This window comes from Lemur catta, chromosome 4 (genome assembly GCF_020740605.2).
Source record: "Lemur catta isolate mLemCat1 chromosome 4, mLemCat1.pri, whole genome shotgun sequence".
NCBI classification, from domain to species: Eukaryota; Metazoa; Chordata; class Mammalia; order Primates; family Lemuridae; genus Lemur; species Lemur catta.
In genome coordinates, this window is record NC_059131.1 from 57,752,054 (window position 1) to 57,770,690 (window position 18,637).

The 18,637-nt window shown below is 40.6% G+C and overlaps 1 protein-coding gene across 5 annotated transcripts in view; it reads right to left on the reverse strand.

Annotated features, from left to right (window-relative positions):
- Positions 1-18,637, reverse strand: part of LOC123637089 (meiosis 1 associated protein) — a 68,294-nt gene that overhangs the window by 25,149 nt on the left and 24,508 nt on the right. For all 5 annotated transcript variants that reach the window (XM_045549925.1, XM_045549926.1, XM_045549924.1 and 2 more), the window contains exons 3-4: positions 17,371-17,556; positions 14,253-14,421 (exon numbers count right to left, since the gene is read on the reverse strand). In XM_045549925.1, coding sequence (XP_045405881.1) covers positions 14,253-14,421; positions 17,371-17,556 — 355 coding nt within the window. The remainder of the gene's footprint in view (positions 1-14,252; positions 14,422-17,370; positions 17,557-18,637) is intronic.

Genomic DNA, 18,637 nt, shown 5'->3' on the forward strand with positions numbered 1-18,637 from the left:
CATGTAACCTGCATAGAGGTGCTGTGCTTTGAGCTTGAGCCTTCGGTTTTGCAGTCTCAGAAGGGAGTGAGCATCCTCTCGGGACAGACTCATATTATCCAAACTAGAGACTAATATGTAAACCAGAACACTTCAGAGAGAAAACTTCTTTTCCATTTTCTCTGTCACTGGTCCAGGCATTCATTTCCTTGTGCCTAGATTATGGGAGTAGCCTCTTAGCTATCCTAGCAAACTCATTTCTTCCCCTCCAATACTTCTTACCTACCACTTCCAGTTACAATTGTTACTCTTTCTGAAACATAGTTTCATCAGATTCCTCCTTTGCTAAAGAGCACATACTGCCTTCCTGCTGTCACTCACTCATCCTGTACCAATTGGTACTACTCAATATTCCACAAGTATCCTACCCATCCTTTCCTTGATATCTGTCCCATTTAAATGTAAACTCTTCAAGGATAGGAATTGTTTCTTTTTACTTGAATCCTCCCTATTAGTGTCTTACATAGAGCTGAAGCTTAGCAAATGCCTGTTGAGTTGAACAATTGCTCCCTCCTCCTCAGCTCTCATTACCTTTTCCTGTAACTCTTCTGCTTCAGCTAAGTTAGTCTCCCTGCCACATGACTTCCTTCCTTCCTTCCTTAGTGCTTTTATTACTCTGTCAATCCATGGCCTGCATCTCCCCCACAATTCAACTCAGGACTGTGTCCAGGAAGTTATGCTTAATTATATCCTCCCTTATCTGGCTTTAATTATCACCCCCTGGGTATCTGAGGGCTTCATTCGGGCAATATTAATCATATGTGCTAATTTGTTTCTTCTGAAGGAGTTCCTTCTTTTCGTGAGTTTATGAAAGGCAATGGGATTTAATGGAAAGACCAGGGTTTAACTCCTAGCTTGAAAGTTGTTAACTATGTGATTTTGGGCAAAGTGGGATAGTACAACTTATTTCTTAGTTATAGTGAGGCATTAAAAAGTGAGATGGTTATCTATGAATGGCATGCAGTAGGTCCAACAAATGTCATTTTCTTCCTTTTCCCTCATTAACAAAATGATTAGCTCTTATAGGATAATAATGTACTTCACTTTTTTTTTTTTTTTTGAGACAGAGTCTTACTCTGTTTCCTGGGCTAGAGTGCCATGGCTTTAGCCTAGCTCACAGCAACCTCAAACTCCTGGGCTCAAGCAATCTTTCTGCCTTAGCCTCCTGAGTAGCTGGGACTATAGGCGTGCGCCACCATGCCTGGCTAATTTTTTCTATATATTTTTAGTTGTCTAGCTAATTTTCTTTCTATTTTTAGTAGAAACGGGGTCTTGCTCTTGCTCAGGCTGGTCTCGAACTCCTGAGCTCAAACGATCCTTCTGCTTCGGCGTACCCAGAGTGCTAGGATTACAGGCGTGAGCCACCGCGCCCGGCCTGTACTTTACTTTTTAAAAACTTTTTCCCCTAGTCACTTCCCTTGGTCACTTGGCTTTCTGCTCACCACTACCATACATAAGAACACCAACACTTGGGACGTACTGTTCCTCACAAATGCAACTAAATATGCTAAACCTGGGGATCTGGAGGACTTCTCAGTTCTTAGATTTTGAAGAGCATTTCCTGCACTGGCTTGAGAGCAGGGCACTGTGCACCAGGTGAATTAGTCACGCTGACAGCATGAAATAGAAATGGTATAGGAGCGAAACTGCCGCTCTGTGTCTGGGTGGTTAAGATGAGTGAGTAAGGAAGGCCTGGTTCCCTGCAGCCCGCAAGCTGCAGCCAGCGTTCACATTGTTTTTGGACTTATCCTGCCCCCTTGTGGCCACAAGCAGTGACATCTTTTACTGAGCTCTGAGCTTTTCTGGAAGGTACACAAAAATGGGAAAAACTAAGAAAGCTAAATGATTGAAAGTCAGGTAACGCCTAAAGCAGACCGTCTCAGAAGGAGCCTTAAAATTTAAGTGTGTTTAAAATGGTAGACTTAGGCCGGGCGCGGTGGCTCACGCCTGTAATCCTAGCGCTCTAGGAGGCCGAGGCAGGTGGATTGCTCGAGGTCAGGAGTTCGAGACCAGCCTGAGCAAGAGTGAGACCCCCGTCTCTACTAAAAATAGAAAGAAATTATCTGGCCAACTAAAAATACATATACAAAAAATTAGCCGGGCATGGTGGCGCATGTTTATAGTCCCAGCTACTCGGGAGGCTGAGGCAGTAGGATCGCTTAAGCCTAGGAGTTTGAGGTTGCTGTGAGCTAGGCTGATGCCACGGCGCTCACTCTAGCCTGGGCAACAGAGTGAGACTCTGTCTCGAAAAAAAAAAAAAAAAAAAAACCAAATAAAATGGTAGACTTAAACACACATACGTGCATATACAAGGGCTGTATTTCTCTCTTGACATATAATGTCTAAAGTAGACGCCTGGAAAAGGCTCTCCTGCCCAGTTCTGTACATCCTCCCCCGTCCTCAAGGGCCCTGGCCTCTAGACTGGATGTGTTCGTCTCCAAATGGCATTCATGTGGCCTGTCCTTGGGTGTCATAGATGGGCTTCAGGGGTTCTGGGAACCCCCTGAAATTATATAGAATTTCATCTGTATACACATGCATGTATTTGGTGTGGTAGAGAAAGAGGATAGGCCCTTAGCTTTTATTACATTCTCTAAAGAGCTTTATGACCTCCAAATGGTCAAGAACCGCTACAGAGACTATGGAGTCACAGTATTTTAGCCTGCCTGGGTCAGTTTACAATCAGCTGTCTACTCTCTGAATACAGGATAGCTACAGGATGTTAACAACTAGGATAAGTCATCAAAGCAGATAAAGCTTATTCAGGAATGACTATACAGAGTCATCCAATCACTGTCCTTAAATCAACATGTGAGGATAATATCCATCAGCTCACAACATTGGGGCAGTCCAGCTTGTCTTACTGAGCTCATTTGCCTCATTTGTGGAGGTGATGCTTGGTCCCTGGGGAAAAGGAGAAGACTCTTGAAAAGAGGTGGCAGGAGTGGTGGTGGTGATGGCCATTGTGGACTCAGTGCAGAGACGTGAGTGCAGGAATGGCCCTAGTGGTGACTGTTCTCCTGGGTCCCTATCTACAAGAGGGTTAAGACATTACTAGAACTGTAATGAGATAGACAAAATTTATATCCCAGAATTATTCTTAGGAAGAGAACTGTTATCATTCACTCATTCACTTATTCATTCTTTCACTCATTTAATTTGTCATTCAAGCAATTATTAATTTAGCACCTTTTATGAGCTAGGCATTGGCTGGTGTCATCAAGAAAAACGACAGATTAACTGCTTTTGTGGATTACATTCTAGTGGGAGAACAGACAATAAACAAATAAAACAGAATAAATTGCAGACAATGATAGATACTATGATGAAAAATAAAGCAGGAAGGGTGTGTGTGTGTGTGTGTGTGTGTGTGTGTGTGTAAATTTTTAGCTTGACTGGCCAGGGAAGTATTTTCTAAGAAGGTGATGGTTGAGCAGAGACTTGAATGAAATGAAGTGAGTCATGAACACATTTGTGGGAAGATGGTTCCTTATAAACGGATGAGAACGTTCAAAGGTCCTGAGGTGGGAATGAACTTGGTGTGCTGGAGGAATAGCAAGAAGGCTAGAGCAGAATAAAAGAGGAAGTGAGGACTAGCTGATAAGTTGCTGGGGTGAAGGACGAGACCCCCAAATGAGCACACTTGTATAATAACAGGTGGTCACTATACTTGCTTTGAAGAAGGGTAGGTTTCATTATTACAAGGCTTTAGTTTTGCTTGGGAAGTGTGCAAGATTGCAGGGGACAGAGCTGAGACAGTGCTCCTTTTCCTTTCTCTTTTTCTTTTCAGCTCTTGGCTCGTAAACAATCATTGAATTAGCATTTAAAAAATTTTTGTTTGAAGGTGTGCTATCAGCTTGTATGGGGTGCCCACATGTCCCAGCCTGGCCCTATCATACATGTTTTCCTGTTGTTTGGTGCTGGTGGGCAGGGAGGAAAGGGGGAAAAGGAATCTGGGAGTTCCATGAGCAGAGCTTAAGCAAAGATCCCTCAGCTTGGAGTGGACATACCTCTTTCCCAGTCCTGGTCAGCTACCCAGGGAGTTCTATTGTTAGAGGTTGTCCACCATCTGCCCCTCATCAAGCTAGTACAGTTTAAGGTGGGTTGAAAAAAGATTTGACTGTTAACTAAAGAATGAAATACTAATGGTTCATGATGGATGATTTACATCATTACTGACAAACTAGGGAACTCCGGGCCCTGTTTTAGTCTGTTTGGGCTGCTATAAGAAAATACCACAAACTGAGTGGCTTATAAACAACAGAAATTTACTTCTCTCAGTTTTGGAGGCTGGGAAGTCCAAGATCAAGGCACTGGCAGATTCAGTGCCTGGTGAGGGCCCACTTCCTGGTTCATAGATGGCACCTTCTCACTGTGTCCTCACGTGGCAGAGGGGGCAAACAAGCTCCTCTGAGACTCTTTTTTAAGGGCACTAATCCCATTTATGGGGACTCTGCCCTCCCTTATGATCTAATCACCACCTAATGGCCCCACCTCCTAATACTATCTTGTTATACTTATTATACTATCTTTCCAATATGAATTTTTGGAGGACACAACATTCAGACTATAGTGGACCACCTAGCTGTGAGATAGGTCCCAACCTAATTTCAAATGTAATATTTCAGCCTTTAGTAAACAGATGAATTAGGAAAGAAAAACTTCCTAGAGCAATTATTTTGGCTGGGCAAGTAGCCTTTTTGGGATCTCTTTTCCTTAGGCTTGTGTGTTTCTAAGGGGAAGAAGCAGGGACTGCCAAAAGAAAGCAGGAAAGCAGGGAAAAAGACGAACAAAAAACAGGGAGGACGGACAAAAAATGGTAGACCTGAATCCAACTACATCAATACTTATAGCAAATGTTAATGGACTATACATTCCAAATAAAAGCCAGAGATCATCAGAATGGATAAAAAGCAAGACCCAATTATATGCTGTCTATAAGAGATAGACTTTAAGTATAAAGACATACATGGGTTGAAAGTAAATGGATGGGAAAAGATGTACCATAAACACAGTAAAATCAAAGAAAAATGAAAACATATATCCACACCATGATTTGTGTATGGATACTCATAGCAGCTTTCTTCACAATAGTAAAAAACTGGAAATAACTGAAATGCCCATTAACAAGTGAATGGTTAAAAAAAAGCGACATATTCATGCAATATCCTACTACTCAGCAACAGTAAGAAACTCACTCCTGATATAAACAACATGGATGAATCTCAAAGTCTCAATGAAAAAACCCAGACACAAAGAAGTGTATACTGTATGATTCCACTTATATAAAATGTAAACTAATGTACAGACAAAAAGCAGATCAGTGGTCTTACCTGGGGATGCAGGGAAGCATGGAATGTAAAGGGGAAAGGGGAATCTTTTGGGGATAATGGAAATGTTTTATATATATATATATATATATATATATATATATATTTTTTTTTTTTTTTTTTTTTTTTTTTTTGAGACAGAGTCTCACTCTGTTGCCCGGCCTGGAGTGCTGTGGCATCAGCCTAGCTCACAGCAACCTCAAACTCCTGGGCTTAAGCAATCCTTCTGCCTTAGCCTCCCGAGCAGCTGGGACTACAGGCATGCGCCACCATGCCCAGCTAATTTTTTCTATATATTTTTAGTTGTCCAGATAATTTCTTTCTATTTTTTTCAGTAGAGATGGGGTCTTGCTCTTGCTCAGGTTGGTCTCGAACTCCTGACCTCGAGTGATCCTCCCACCTCGGCCTCCCAGAGTGCTAGGATTACAGGCGTAAGCCACCGGGCCTGGCCAAAATGTTGTATATTTTGATTGTGGTGATGATTTGTGGTCTTATACAACTGCCAAAACTCATTGAATTGTATACTTTCAATGGATGCAACTTATGGTATGGAAATGATTCCTCAATAAAGTTTGTAAGAAAAATTTTTAAAATCCCAATTTTCAAATAACTTTAGAATTTCTGCTATACTCAAAAATTATTTAATTCAATTTTTAAAAAGGGAAGGGTTGCAATTTTTCTGAGACCATGGCTTCTGTTAATGAAATAAATAAATGTCTCTCTGTGTTTAAAATATTTAGGAAATAAATACAACTGTGGTTCTAATTTAGTCTTAATGCCACAGGGAAATGACTTTAATGTAGTTATCAAAGACAAACTCAATGAACAGTTGTGTTTTTTGGTCTACTTTCTAAGACACTGAATGGGGAAAAATCAATATCTATAGTCTGACAATTGCACTGAAGTGTAGAATAGGCTCTCCCCACCCTCTTTCTTTCTGGAATCCTTTAAGGAAGTAATGAATCCTTACCTTCTATGTTTGGGTTGTTAACATTTGGTGTTTCCTGAGAACACATATGGATAAAATACCTTTCTAAAAGTGCTTGACATCGATCCCTGGCAAAGTCTAGGAGGAAATATTAAACAGATGGTTGTGAGCACTTAGCAAGGGAACCTGATATCCTTGTGTGTGGCTGAGAAATGTAGACTAGTTGACAGCATCGTTAGGTTGATTTGTAACTGGCTGAAAGACTCACATACCCAATGAGTGCAGACTGCAGCCTGGACAGAGGCCCTCTGGATGTCAAAGTGTATTGATCACAGTGGCCATTTTAGTTTTGGCATATTTGTTACTTAGCCATTCTTTAAAAAGCTATTGTAAAATTTTATGATATGCAAATGAATACATGTGAGATTATATACATATATGTACATATATATACACACACACATATATGCTGTGAAGCATAACAACAAAATAAACACTGAAGACTGCTTTATTCAACTTAGAACATTATCAATAGCCCTGAGATATCTGTATGCTTTTTCCTGATCTTCTCCAGAGGAAACTTTGCCACACTGAATTTTGTTTTTGTCATTCCTTTCCTTTTAAAAGTAATTTTATTACTTTATTACTTTACTTATTTTTTGAGAAAGAGTCTCACTCCACTGCCCTGAGTAGAGTGCCGTGGCATCAGCCTAGCTCACAGCAACCTCAAACTCCTGGGCTCAAGCAATCCTACTGACTCAGCTTCCCAAGTAGCTGGGACTACAGGCACGCACCACCATGCCTGGCTAATTTTTTTTTCTATATATTTTTAGTTGTCCAGCTAATTTCTTTCTATTTTTTTAGTAGAGACGGGGTCTCACTCTTGCTCAGGCTGGTCTCCAACTCCTGAGCTCAAACGATCTGCCCACCTCGGCCTCCCAGAGTGCTAGGATTACAGACGTGAGCCACTGCACCTGGCCTAATTTTATTATTTTAAATAACACTTTATTATTTTAGTTTTGATTAAGCTTTATAAGGAAGTATCACATAGTATATACCTTTGGTTACCTGCTTTTTTCTCAATATTGAGAAGATGCATCCACATTGTTAAATGTAGCTGCAGATTGTTTTCTTTGTGAATATGCCTTGTAATATTTATTCTGATAACAATTCTTTATTGGTCATATGAGTTGGAAATATAGTTGTGATCTGTCATCACTTTTTTCATAGTATCTTTTAATGAACAGAAATTTTTAATTTTAATGTAGTTATATTTAACAATCATTTATTTTATAATTAGCAAACTTTGTGTCTCATTTAGGAAATCCTTCCTCCTCCCCAACATTTGTCATAAAAAATTTCTTCTAAGGCCGGGCGCGGTGGCTCACGCCTGTAATCCTAGCCCTCTGGGAGGCCGAGGCGGGTGGATCACTCGAGGTCAGGAGTTCGAGACCAGCCTGAGCGAGACCTCGTCTCTACTAAAAATAGAAAGAAATTATCTGACCAACTAAAAATATATATAGAAAAAATTAGCCGGGCATGGTGGCGCATGCCTGTAGTCCCAGCTACTCGGGAGGCTGAGGCAGTAGGATCGCTTAAGCCCAGGAGTTTGAGGTTGCTGTGAGCTAGGCTGACGCCACGGCACTCTAGCCCGGGCAACAGAGTGAGACTCTGTCTCAAAAAAAAAAAAAAAAAAAAAAAAATTTCTTCTAGCTGGGTGCAGTGGCTCATGCCTGTAATCCTAGCACTCTGGGAGGCTGAGGTGGGAGGATCACTCGAGGTCAGGAGTTCGAGACTAGCCTGAGCAAGAGCGAGACCCTGTCTCTACTAAAAAAATAGAAAGAAATTAGCTGGACAACCAAAAATATATAGAAAAAGTTAGCCGGGCATGGTGGCTCATGCCTGTAGTCCCAGCTACTCGGGAGGCTGAGGCAGCAGGATCACTTGAGCCCAGGAGTTTGAGGTTTCTGTGAGCTAGGTTGACACCACGGCACTCTAGCCCAGGCAACAGAGTGGGACTCTGTCTCAAAAAAAAAAAAAAAAAAAAGAGCTTTAGGTAATGACAGTCCACTTAGGACTTGGTCATTATAACGAATCTCAGAGATATACTAAACCATACATATATTAATCCAAAAAATTTCAAAAATATTAATAATAAGAATAGCTAATTTTTACTGAGTACTTACTGTCTATTAGGCAATTAATAAACATTTAATTCCCACAACTACTGCATAGAGTAGGAATTAATAACTAAGTCTTAGTGAGGCTAACTACCTTGTCAAAAGTTGCATAGCTAGTAGGTGATAGAATTGAGATTTAGACTCAGGCCACCTAATTCTGATGCATTCATCTTTCTGAGGATGAGAGAAGCTGCTGGTGCTAATTTTTTTTTTTTTTTGTCTTATTGCTCATAGAAGCCATGTGACTGTTCTACCTCCAAAGTTAGATTTAATCCTTAGGATAAATATTTAAAGTGATTTTCTTTTTTTTTTTTTTTGAGACAGAGTGTCACTTTGTTGCCCTGGCTAGAGTGAGTGCCGTGGCGTCAGCCTAGCTCACAGCAACCTCAAACTCCTGGGCTCAAGCAATCCTACTGCCTCAGCCTCCCGAGTAGCTGGGACTACAGGCATGCGCCACCATGCCCGGCTAATTTTTTCTATATATATTTTAGTTGGCCAGCTAATTTGTTTCTATTTTTAGTAGAGACGGGGTCTCGCTCTTGCTCAGAGCTGGTCTCGAACTCCTGACCTCAAGCGATCCACCCGCCTCGGCCTCCCAGAGTGTTAGGATTACAGGCGTGAGCCATCACGCCCGGCCTTTAAAGTGATTTTCCCCAGTATTTTATAGGAAACATTTCCTTTTTATTTAACCTTAATATAATACAGATATATCACTTAAACCCTGTTTTGTGTAGTTTATCTGAGAACATTTAAAGACAAGACGACTGCCCTCTTCCCGCTATGTGGTGCTACAGGCAGTTGGAATAGCTTACAGAAGTTTGAGAGCCTTAGGAAGAAACGCAAGGCCACAGGACAAAGCTGGGCCTGGCTGGGCCTCAGCAGACAAAGCTGAAGGAGAGAGGGGCATCAAAATGCTAAGTGGAGACAGGCCCAAGCAAGGGTACTGTTAGGCCTTTTGAGAGTGTTTTGGCCAGGGACCATCCTGTCTGTCTTGTCTTCCTGCCTCAGGTATCCTGGGAGTGGCACTAGCTTTAATGCCTCAGTTGCTTTGCTACCCTCCTAAGTGGATGCTAGAAGCTGCTGCTCTCTTCCTACATACAGCTGTTACACTTATCAGTGCCAGGTATTTTAGCAGCAGATTCTGTGGGGTTCTGCTACTTGTGTATGGCGTTTGTCTATTCAACTAAATTGTTTCTATTTTGTTTGTTTGTTTGTTTCTTTTTCATTGTCATACCCGGCTACCTGGTGGTATTATTATTTTTTTTTTTTTGAGACAGAGTCTCACTCTGTTGCCCGGGCTAGAGTGCCGTGGTGTCAGCCTAGCTCACAGTAACCTCAAACTCCTGGGCTCAAGCGATCCTTCTGCCTCAGCCTCCTGAGTAGCTGGGACTACAGGCATGCGCCACCATGCCTGGCTAATTTTTTCTATATATATTTTTAGCTGTCCATAGAATTTCTTTCTATTTTTAGTAGAGACGGGGTCTTGCTCTTGCTCAGGCTGGTCTCGAACTCCTGAACTCAAGCTATCCTCCTGCCTTGGCTTCCCAGAGTGCTAGGATTACAGGCATGAGCCACCGTGCCCAGCCTTCTTCAACTAAATTGTTAAGCTCCTCGGAAGCACATATCTTAGACTCTTCTGTACTCTTCACGTCTAGCACATGGTAAAACATTTTATTGATTAATAAATGTTGTGCTGTACTTGTTGGTTGGCAATGGTGCCTCTTTGTTCTCTTCACCTTTAGACTCTCTTCCGCTTCATCTGCCCAAAGCACCATTTTCATGATGCTACTCACCAGACCAAAGAACAAAGGCTTCCTCCTGGCCTGTTGATCTCTAGGCTGATAACCACCCACGTGGAGTAGCATACACTACTTTGCAATATTGTGGTTGTGTCCTGAAGACTTTAAGATTTTTAAGTTCCTTAAGGGCAGGAGTCCTGTTTGTTGCCATTGCTAATGTCTTGATAACAACACCAAAATGAAACAAAACACTAAGTGAATAAAGGAATTAATTATGAGGAAAATATAGGCAAACTAGGATGATTTCAAGCAATGAGCCATATACACTTAACCCACAAATAAGAATTACAAGCAATTTATGGGATGATGCATTATTTAGAAGCAAACAGGAAGTCACTGGAAGAGTCAGCAGCACTGACACAAAGTATCATATAAAGCTGCTTTCCTGCATTTAAAAGCTCTTTTATCAGGTAGCCTCAGAGCACTCTAAGATCTGTGCCATTAGAGACACAGTAAGTTCTTTCTAGGAATAGTCACTGAAGGTAGAAAAGAACACAGTCCATGCCTGATCTGTCCTCAGCCAAAGAGAAAGAAAAAGAGCTTCTCTATCACAGGTTCATTTTGAAAACCCAATGGGAAGGGCTCTGACTGTTGGCCTGGAGAGCTATGATTGTCTCAGCCTGGGCCTATTCTGTGACCAGGAAGATGGCGGTGTTACCAGACAGAGGGGATATAGGGGATGCTAGGCAGACCAAGAACAGCCCACTGATAATCTAGGATATACACTGATACAGAAATGAATAAAATGAGTTTCTAATCTCAAGGCGCTTAAAGCTTAATGCAAGGGAAAAGAGATCAAGTAGTTTACAATTTAGGTGAGGAAACAAAATTATCGCACAATAAAGCAATGAACAATTCTACATGGTATATAATTAAGTGCTAAATTGTGTGGTGCAGACCACAAGTGATGCAGTTGTTCTAAAGAGAGGAAAATCAATATAGTAGTAATTAACATAAATTAGGATTTAAGGAATGGGGAGGATTCCTTGGCTGGAAGACCACAGAGGAAGAAATTGAGGGGAAAGGAAAGGAAATTCAGAGGAAAAGACTACTATGAATGGAGGGATGGAGAGAAAGGACAGTCAGTGAGGAGACTAGCTTGAGGAAAGCTGAGTGTGCCCAGTAAGTGAGAGCCCACAAATCACATGGCTAAGGCTGGTAACAATGTCTGTAGTTTTATCCACAAGTGTCAGAATCTGACAGGAACCACACCCTTAGTTACCAACCCTCCTACCTAATTAAAGGGCACCGGGAGTAGGAGGGGGAGGAAGAGTGAAGTTATCCATGTGGAACCAGGAAGAGATCAATGGTATCAGACAGCGGGCACCTCCACGTGTGCATAACCTTGGAAGAGGCCAATATAGCCAGAAAGGACTGCAGGAGAGTGAACCATAACTTGAGTGTTGGACGAATTAAAACTGGTTGAGAAACTCTTTCTTTAATGAATTAGATCTCTATGTATTTATATGGAAAGATCCTCAAGACTCTTAAACGCTTTAATTTGGGAATCTCTACTTGACTTCCTAACTAAAATATTTTCATAAATTTCCATTGCCTTACAAAGAAATCCAAAAGTTTTAGCATGGCATAGATGGCCCTTCTCATCTAAGCCTTATCTACCTTTACAGCCTAGCTCCCACTTCTGCCTGAGAGGCTATGGTATAGAGAACTATGGGTACTTCTCTGAAGGTTGATCATATCTTGCTTTTTCATGTCTCTGGGTCTCCTTTTTTTTTTTTTTTTGAGACAAGGTTTCACTCTGCTGCCGATGCTGGAATGCAGTGACACAATCATAGCTCACTGCAACCTCCAACTCCTGGGCTCAAGCCATCTTCCTGCCTCAGTCTCCTGAGAAGCCAGGACTATAGGCACATGCTATCATAACCAGCTAATTTTTTACAAAAATGTTTTTGCAGAGACAAGGTCTTTGTTGCCCAGGCTGGTCTTGAATCCTGACCTCCAGTGATCCTCCTGCCTCAGCCTCCCAAAGTGCTGGGATTACAGGCATGAGCCACCGAGCCTGGCCTGGGTCTCCTCTTTGAGTATCCATTTCCTCTTCCTTGGCTAATTCCTGCTTGTCCTCTAAGGTAAAGTTTGAATATTTCTTCTTCTAGGAAGTATAGGATTATGGTTGATTGCATTTTTAATTTGTTTATGGTAAACACGAATATTTTTCAGAACGTAAATATCAAGAAAAATGTCATTCAACTAAGTAGAGTTAAAATAAAATTTATAAAAGAATAATAAAAAGAAAAAAACCCATGTCAATAGGGTAAATGGAACAAGGGGAAAGACCACCATGTAGGACCACTGCATACTTTCTCTCCAAAATAATCCTAGGAGGTAATTCAAGAATAAAAGTCTAATTCCAAAAACAATTTTTTCCCATTGTATTAGCAAAGATAAAAAAAAACCAAACAAACAAGGATAATTCCTAGTAGGAAAGTATCATTTACTATTGGTGGAAGTGTAAATGGTATGATCTTTTTGGAGAGCTTTTTGGTAATGACTATCGAAGTGTGTATATATTGTTTTACCTCCTTTTAACTTTACTTCTAGGAATTTATTCTACTGAAAATACTTGTGCAAACACATGATTATACACATAAACAGGGAAGGCTATATAATTTGTGGGTCCAGAGCAAAATGAAAATGCAGAGCCCCTGTTCAAAAAGCAGGGGCAAAAATGCCATTAAGAGTGCTAAAATATAAAACTTTTTCCTTTTTTCCACGGTCTCTTTCTTGAGCTATCATGGTGGGTTTGTGTGTGTGTGTATGTGTGTGTGTGTTGTGTTTTTTTTAAATTGTGGTAAGAATACAACATGAGATCTACCCTCTTAACACATTTTTAAGTGTATATTACAGTATTGTTAACTTTAGGCATAACGTTGTACACCAGATCTCTAGAACTTATTCATCATTTTCATCATGTTGTGGTGTTTTTCTTTTATTTGCTATTAATGTCACATTCCCGTAGGCACCAGGATAATTGCCAAGCTAGCGAGAACCCTCACAGGTGCCTGGGGCCCTCCTCCTGCAACTCAGCACAAAAGGCATGTACGCTGACCTTGACCCAGTTATCCAGGCTCCTGCCCAGCAGTGGTCACTGGGTGGCTGGTGCAGAGGCCAGCAGAGGGCAGCAGTGGTCACTGGGTGGCTGGTGAGCTGGGAAATGAGTGAGCTCCCATTCTGGGGAGGTGGGAAGGAGGCAGAAGGCAGGGCATGTGTAAGCCAACGTTCTCAGGTCCTGGCGCATGCTCCACTATTCCTTCAAACTTCACTTACAAAACACAAATTCAAAGATAAAATTATTAAGAATTTTAAGACAGTATCCAAAGAGCATTAAATCCCAAGCCTTTCTGCACTCAGGACTCTGTGTGACTACACTGGTCATTAGCTCATGAAGCCAGCCCATGCATATAAATCTGTTCATATAGCATTAGTTATAATAGCAAAATGTAATAAACCAAATTGTTCATTAATAAGTGATTAAAGAAATAAACTATGGTACAACCACACAATAAAAAACCATGTAGCCGTTAAAAATGACATATACATTTAACACACATTAAAAAAAAGTTTTCAGAATATTAGGTATATCATGATCCCATTAAAATATTAAGTATGTATGTGTGTGTGTGTGTGTGTGTGTGTGTGTGTATGTGTGTGTATGTATGTATATGTAAAGGAATGTTAGGAAGGATACCCCAATCTCTTCAAAGTGATTAGCAAAAGAAGGAATTTTCACTTTTTATGCCCATAATATTTCAGTTTTTATCATTATTTCTGAAATAAAATAATTGTTTAAAAAATTCAATTCCAACACCTAGAAACATATGTCTGAACTTCAGTGAAATCTGCTGGCTTCATCATTTAAGAATATAAAAAGACTGTAGAAAATAATCTTCCTGACCTATAAAAGACTACCCATTAAAATTCTTACCATTCTTTTTACCTTGTTAAAAAAAATTCTTACCATCGTTGCTGGGATCTTCAACAGGAGATGCTGAGTCCATATGCTCTAGGATTCCATTTGTGACTTCAACAACCTGAAGCCTCCTGACTCTGACTAGATCTGTATCTTTCAACCCTTCCTCCAGTTGTTTGACCACCTCTTTTCCAGGCTGGGAAGTCAGAACAGTAATCTGAAAGTAAATCCAAGAATCAACGTGTTTATTCTCCCTGGTGTACAGAGTGAGGAACATAACAGTTTATATCTGGAGGATAAACACAGCAGAAGTCTGCGGTGGTGGCTATTGTGATTAATGCAAAGAGGATTTAACTCTGATTTCTCTTCTCATTCAAGCTGAATCCAGTTGAGCTATTTCTTTTGCTCTTTTGACTCTAAAATGTACTTACTCTTGACCAATATATCTGACCTGAAGGGATATTGAGGTATTTGTATATAATTTGTATGTTTTATTCCATCAGAATGAACATACTTTTTTTTTTTTTTTGAGACAAAGTCTTGCTCTGCTGCCTGGGCTAGAGTGCCGTGGTGTCAGCCTAGCTCACAGCAACCTCAAAATCCTGGGCTCAAGCGATCCATCTGCCTCAGCCTTCCCAGTAGCTGGGACTACAGGCATGCGCCACCATGCCTGGCTAATTTTTTCTATATATATATTTTTAGCTGTCCATATAGTTTCTTTCTATTTTTAGTAGAGAGGGGGTCTCGCTCTTGCTCAGGCTGGTCTTGAACTCCTGAGCTCAAACAATCCGCCCGCCTCGGCCTCCCAAGTGCTAGGATTACAGGCTTGAGCCACCGCGCCCGGCCCTACACTATGTTTTTATTAGCAGTTTTCTCTTAGACTTTGAAACTCTGGATGGTAATTGTTAAATATATGCAATTTTCTTCACACTTAGATGTTTTTGACCGATGAAGAGGGATGCAGAGGAAAGCACAATTATTATTTTAAAAGATTTCATTTTTTTAAAGCAGTTTTAAATTCACAACAAAGTTAAAAGGAAAGTATAGCAATATCCCATATACCCCTTGCCCTCACATATACATAGCCTCCCCCATCATTAACATTTTCCACCAAAGTGGTATATTTGTTGCAATCGATGAACCTCTATTGACACATCATAATCACCCAAAAACCATAGATTACATTAGGGTTTCCTTTTGATGGTACACTCTATGGGTTTGAACAGATGTATGATGACATGTATCCAGCAGCATAATATCACATAGAACATTTTCACTGCCCTAAAAATCCTCTGTGCTCTGTCTATTCATCCCTCCCTCCCACATAACTCCTCTTCCTTCTGGTATTGCCATTAAGTCATACCTTTTGCCGTTGTCCCACCATTCTTGGATATAATGTTCTGGTTTTGTATTTTGGCTTAAGCTTTTCAGTTTTGGAGGTTTCTATTGATATATCCTTAAGCTCAGAGATTCTTTCTTTAGCCATGATAAAGAAAGTCTACTAATAAGCCCATCAAAGACATTGTTCATATCTATTACAGTGTTTTTGATCTCTAACATTTCTTTTTGGTTCTTTCTTAGCATTTTCACCTGCTTACATTGCCTATCTGTTCTTGCATACTGTCTACTTTATCCATTAGAGCCCTCAGTGTATCAAGCATGGTTGTTTTAAAGTCTATTGTCTGGTAATTCCAACATCCCTGCCATGTTTAGTTACGATGCTTGCTCTGTCTCTTTAAACTGTGTTGTTGTTTTTTTTGCCTTTTAGTATGCCTTATAATTTCTTCTTGATAGTTGGATATGATGTACTGGGCTAAAACGAAATGCTGTTAAATAGGCCTTTAGTAATGTGGAGGTAAGGAATGGGGAGAGGGGAAGCATTTTATAGTTCTGTGATATCTTGGTATTTTAGCTAATCTATGCCTCTGGGCTGTGAACTTCACACATGTTTCTCAGTCCCCCGCTCCACCACCTTAAGTGGGACAGGATAGCTAGTGTGGGCTGGAGTTGAGTATTTCTCTTCTGCTACATGGAAGGGTACAGCTAGCTGGAGTTTGGCATTTCCCTTCCTCCAGGTCGGTTAGGCTCTGATAAAACCCCAGCAGGTTAGGCTCTGTCTAACTAGTTTCTCCTGAGGGCAGAACTTGTTAAGAACAGAACACTCTGGTACATTTCAAATGGTTCCTTTTCCCCTCCCTGTCAGAGGCATGAGGGAAGTTTTCCCTGATATTTACTGTGAGGACCCACTTGAGTCCCTGGTGGTAAAACTCACAAAAGTGGTGGGGGCCCTCCTATGACTATGTCTCCCTGGAGTTTTTAACTCTTAGACTTGTCCACTCCTAGCCTCCAGCAATTTGTCAATTACAGTTCAGGTTTTCCTACTCCAGTACTGGGTCCTGTGGAGGTTTCTGCACCAGTATCTGTTGTGATTCTCTGTATCTGTCTGATGTCTCTCCAAGTTTGGAGGCAGCAGTTTGCCCTAGGGATCTAAAAAGAGTTGTTCATTTTTTAGTTTGTTCAGCTTTTGAATGGAATGATGACTTTCAAACTCCTTATATGCAGAGCTGGAAACCAGAAATCTCACATATTTTTTAACTCATCTGTTTGATCCTTGAGTTTATAAGAACTGAAACTATTTTAACTCACACTCACTCATATACCTAGTGTAGTATCCAGCCATGACTTATTTATATTTTTAAGATTGTCTCAGTCTGGCACCGGAATAGTAGCAATTTTTACATTTGTTAATCCTAAGAAGATTTACAATTTGGTGCCAAGATTTGATTAAGAACAATTATAAATTCCTAAGTGTACCTAGGTAAGTATAATACCAATCTAGGCAGTTCAACGCGTGCTTTACAAGTTCCAAAAATCTAGAGGCAGATGGCATATTCAGATGTTATTTTGATTTCAGTTTTTCCTTATAATTTACTTCAGTCCATATTTTTAGAGCTCCTCTTTATGCCTATGTCTATATTAAGAATTGTACAGGTTATAGGAAAAATAGAAACATGTCTTCTGTCTGCAGGGAGCTGAAAATCTAGCCTTGAAAATTACATTGAATGTGTATGAAACAGAGAACAATGTAAGGATAATAAACAATGAAGCACCTAGACTGCCTGAAATGAGAAGATGGCTTGGAGTCCTAAAGGCTAGCATCTCTTACCTCCAGGGAAGTGTAGGTCAGAGCTGCACCTGTGGCCATATGTCTGCTGTATTGTTTGAACTGCTGGAGCCCATCCACTACTGCCAGCCGCAAAGAAGTGCCTTGTGGTCTGAAACAACCTTCTCTCTGTAACATGCGGAGTTCTGAGATGCAGGCCTGCAACCTAGCAAAGTTCCCTTTTACTTGCTGCAGAGAAAAATGAATCAGAAATACAAATTTTTAGGGACCTAGGTTTCAGATTAATTGGCAGTCTAAATACATTATCAAATAACTCCTCAGGAGTCTCTTACCTTCCTGAAAATTTGTTTATTTGATCAATAACTATTGAGTGCCTATTGTGTTCTAGGCACTACACTAAAAATATTCCCTACAACAGAGGAAGAAAAATTATGATTATGTGGAGTTACCAAAAACAGGAAAGGAAGTGTTTTAACTCATTCACTCACACAAAGGAAGGCCTTGTTGTGATTACTTAGTTTTACTGTGGGGTGAACTGTAAACTGGAGGCCAAGTAGGGTTAACCTTAGACATTATCTTCATTTCTCAGTCAGTTTGGGCACCAAGAGCTTTTCTATTAAAGAATGGTGTTTTCCCAGAAATACTGACATGGTTGATCGTTTCAGAATGGATAAGGTCCTACCTAATCCACTCCTTAGGATAACTTTAATAAAAAAGAGCTACTTGGCTGGGTGCGGTGGCTCACGCCTGTAATCCTAGCACACTGAGAGGCCGAGGAAGGAGGATGGTTTGAACTCAGGAGTTCGAGACCAGCTTGAGCAAGAGCGAGACCCCGTCTCTACTAAAAAAAATAGAAAGAAATTAGCTGGGCAACTAAAAAAAAAAAAAATATATATAAAAAATTAGCTGGGCATGGTGGTGCATGCCTGTAGTCCCAGCTACTCAGGAGGATGAGTCAGTAGGATTGCTTGAGCCCAGGATTTTGAGGTTGCTGGGAGCTAGGCTGATGCCACAGCACTCTAGCCTGGGCAACAGAGTGAGACTCTGTCTCAAAAAAAAAAAAAAAAAAAAAAAAAAGAAGAGTTACTTGACTTAGTCTGCAGTCAGCTTAAGGAGCCAACATGTAAAGCCCAGACAAGTGACCTCTTGGTTCTCCTCATCCTCCCTTATAAAAACTTGCTCTTAGGATGTGATCTAATTTAATTTGATTCCAGGTAAATGCTACCTCTCCTAAGGATATATGCATTTTGACTGAAGGTTTGTGACGTTATTTGAAGGAATTCCATGCATCACTAGCAGGTAGGGGGAA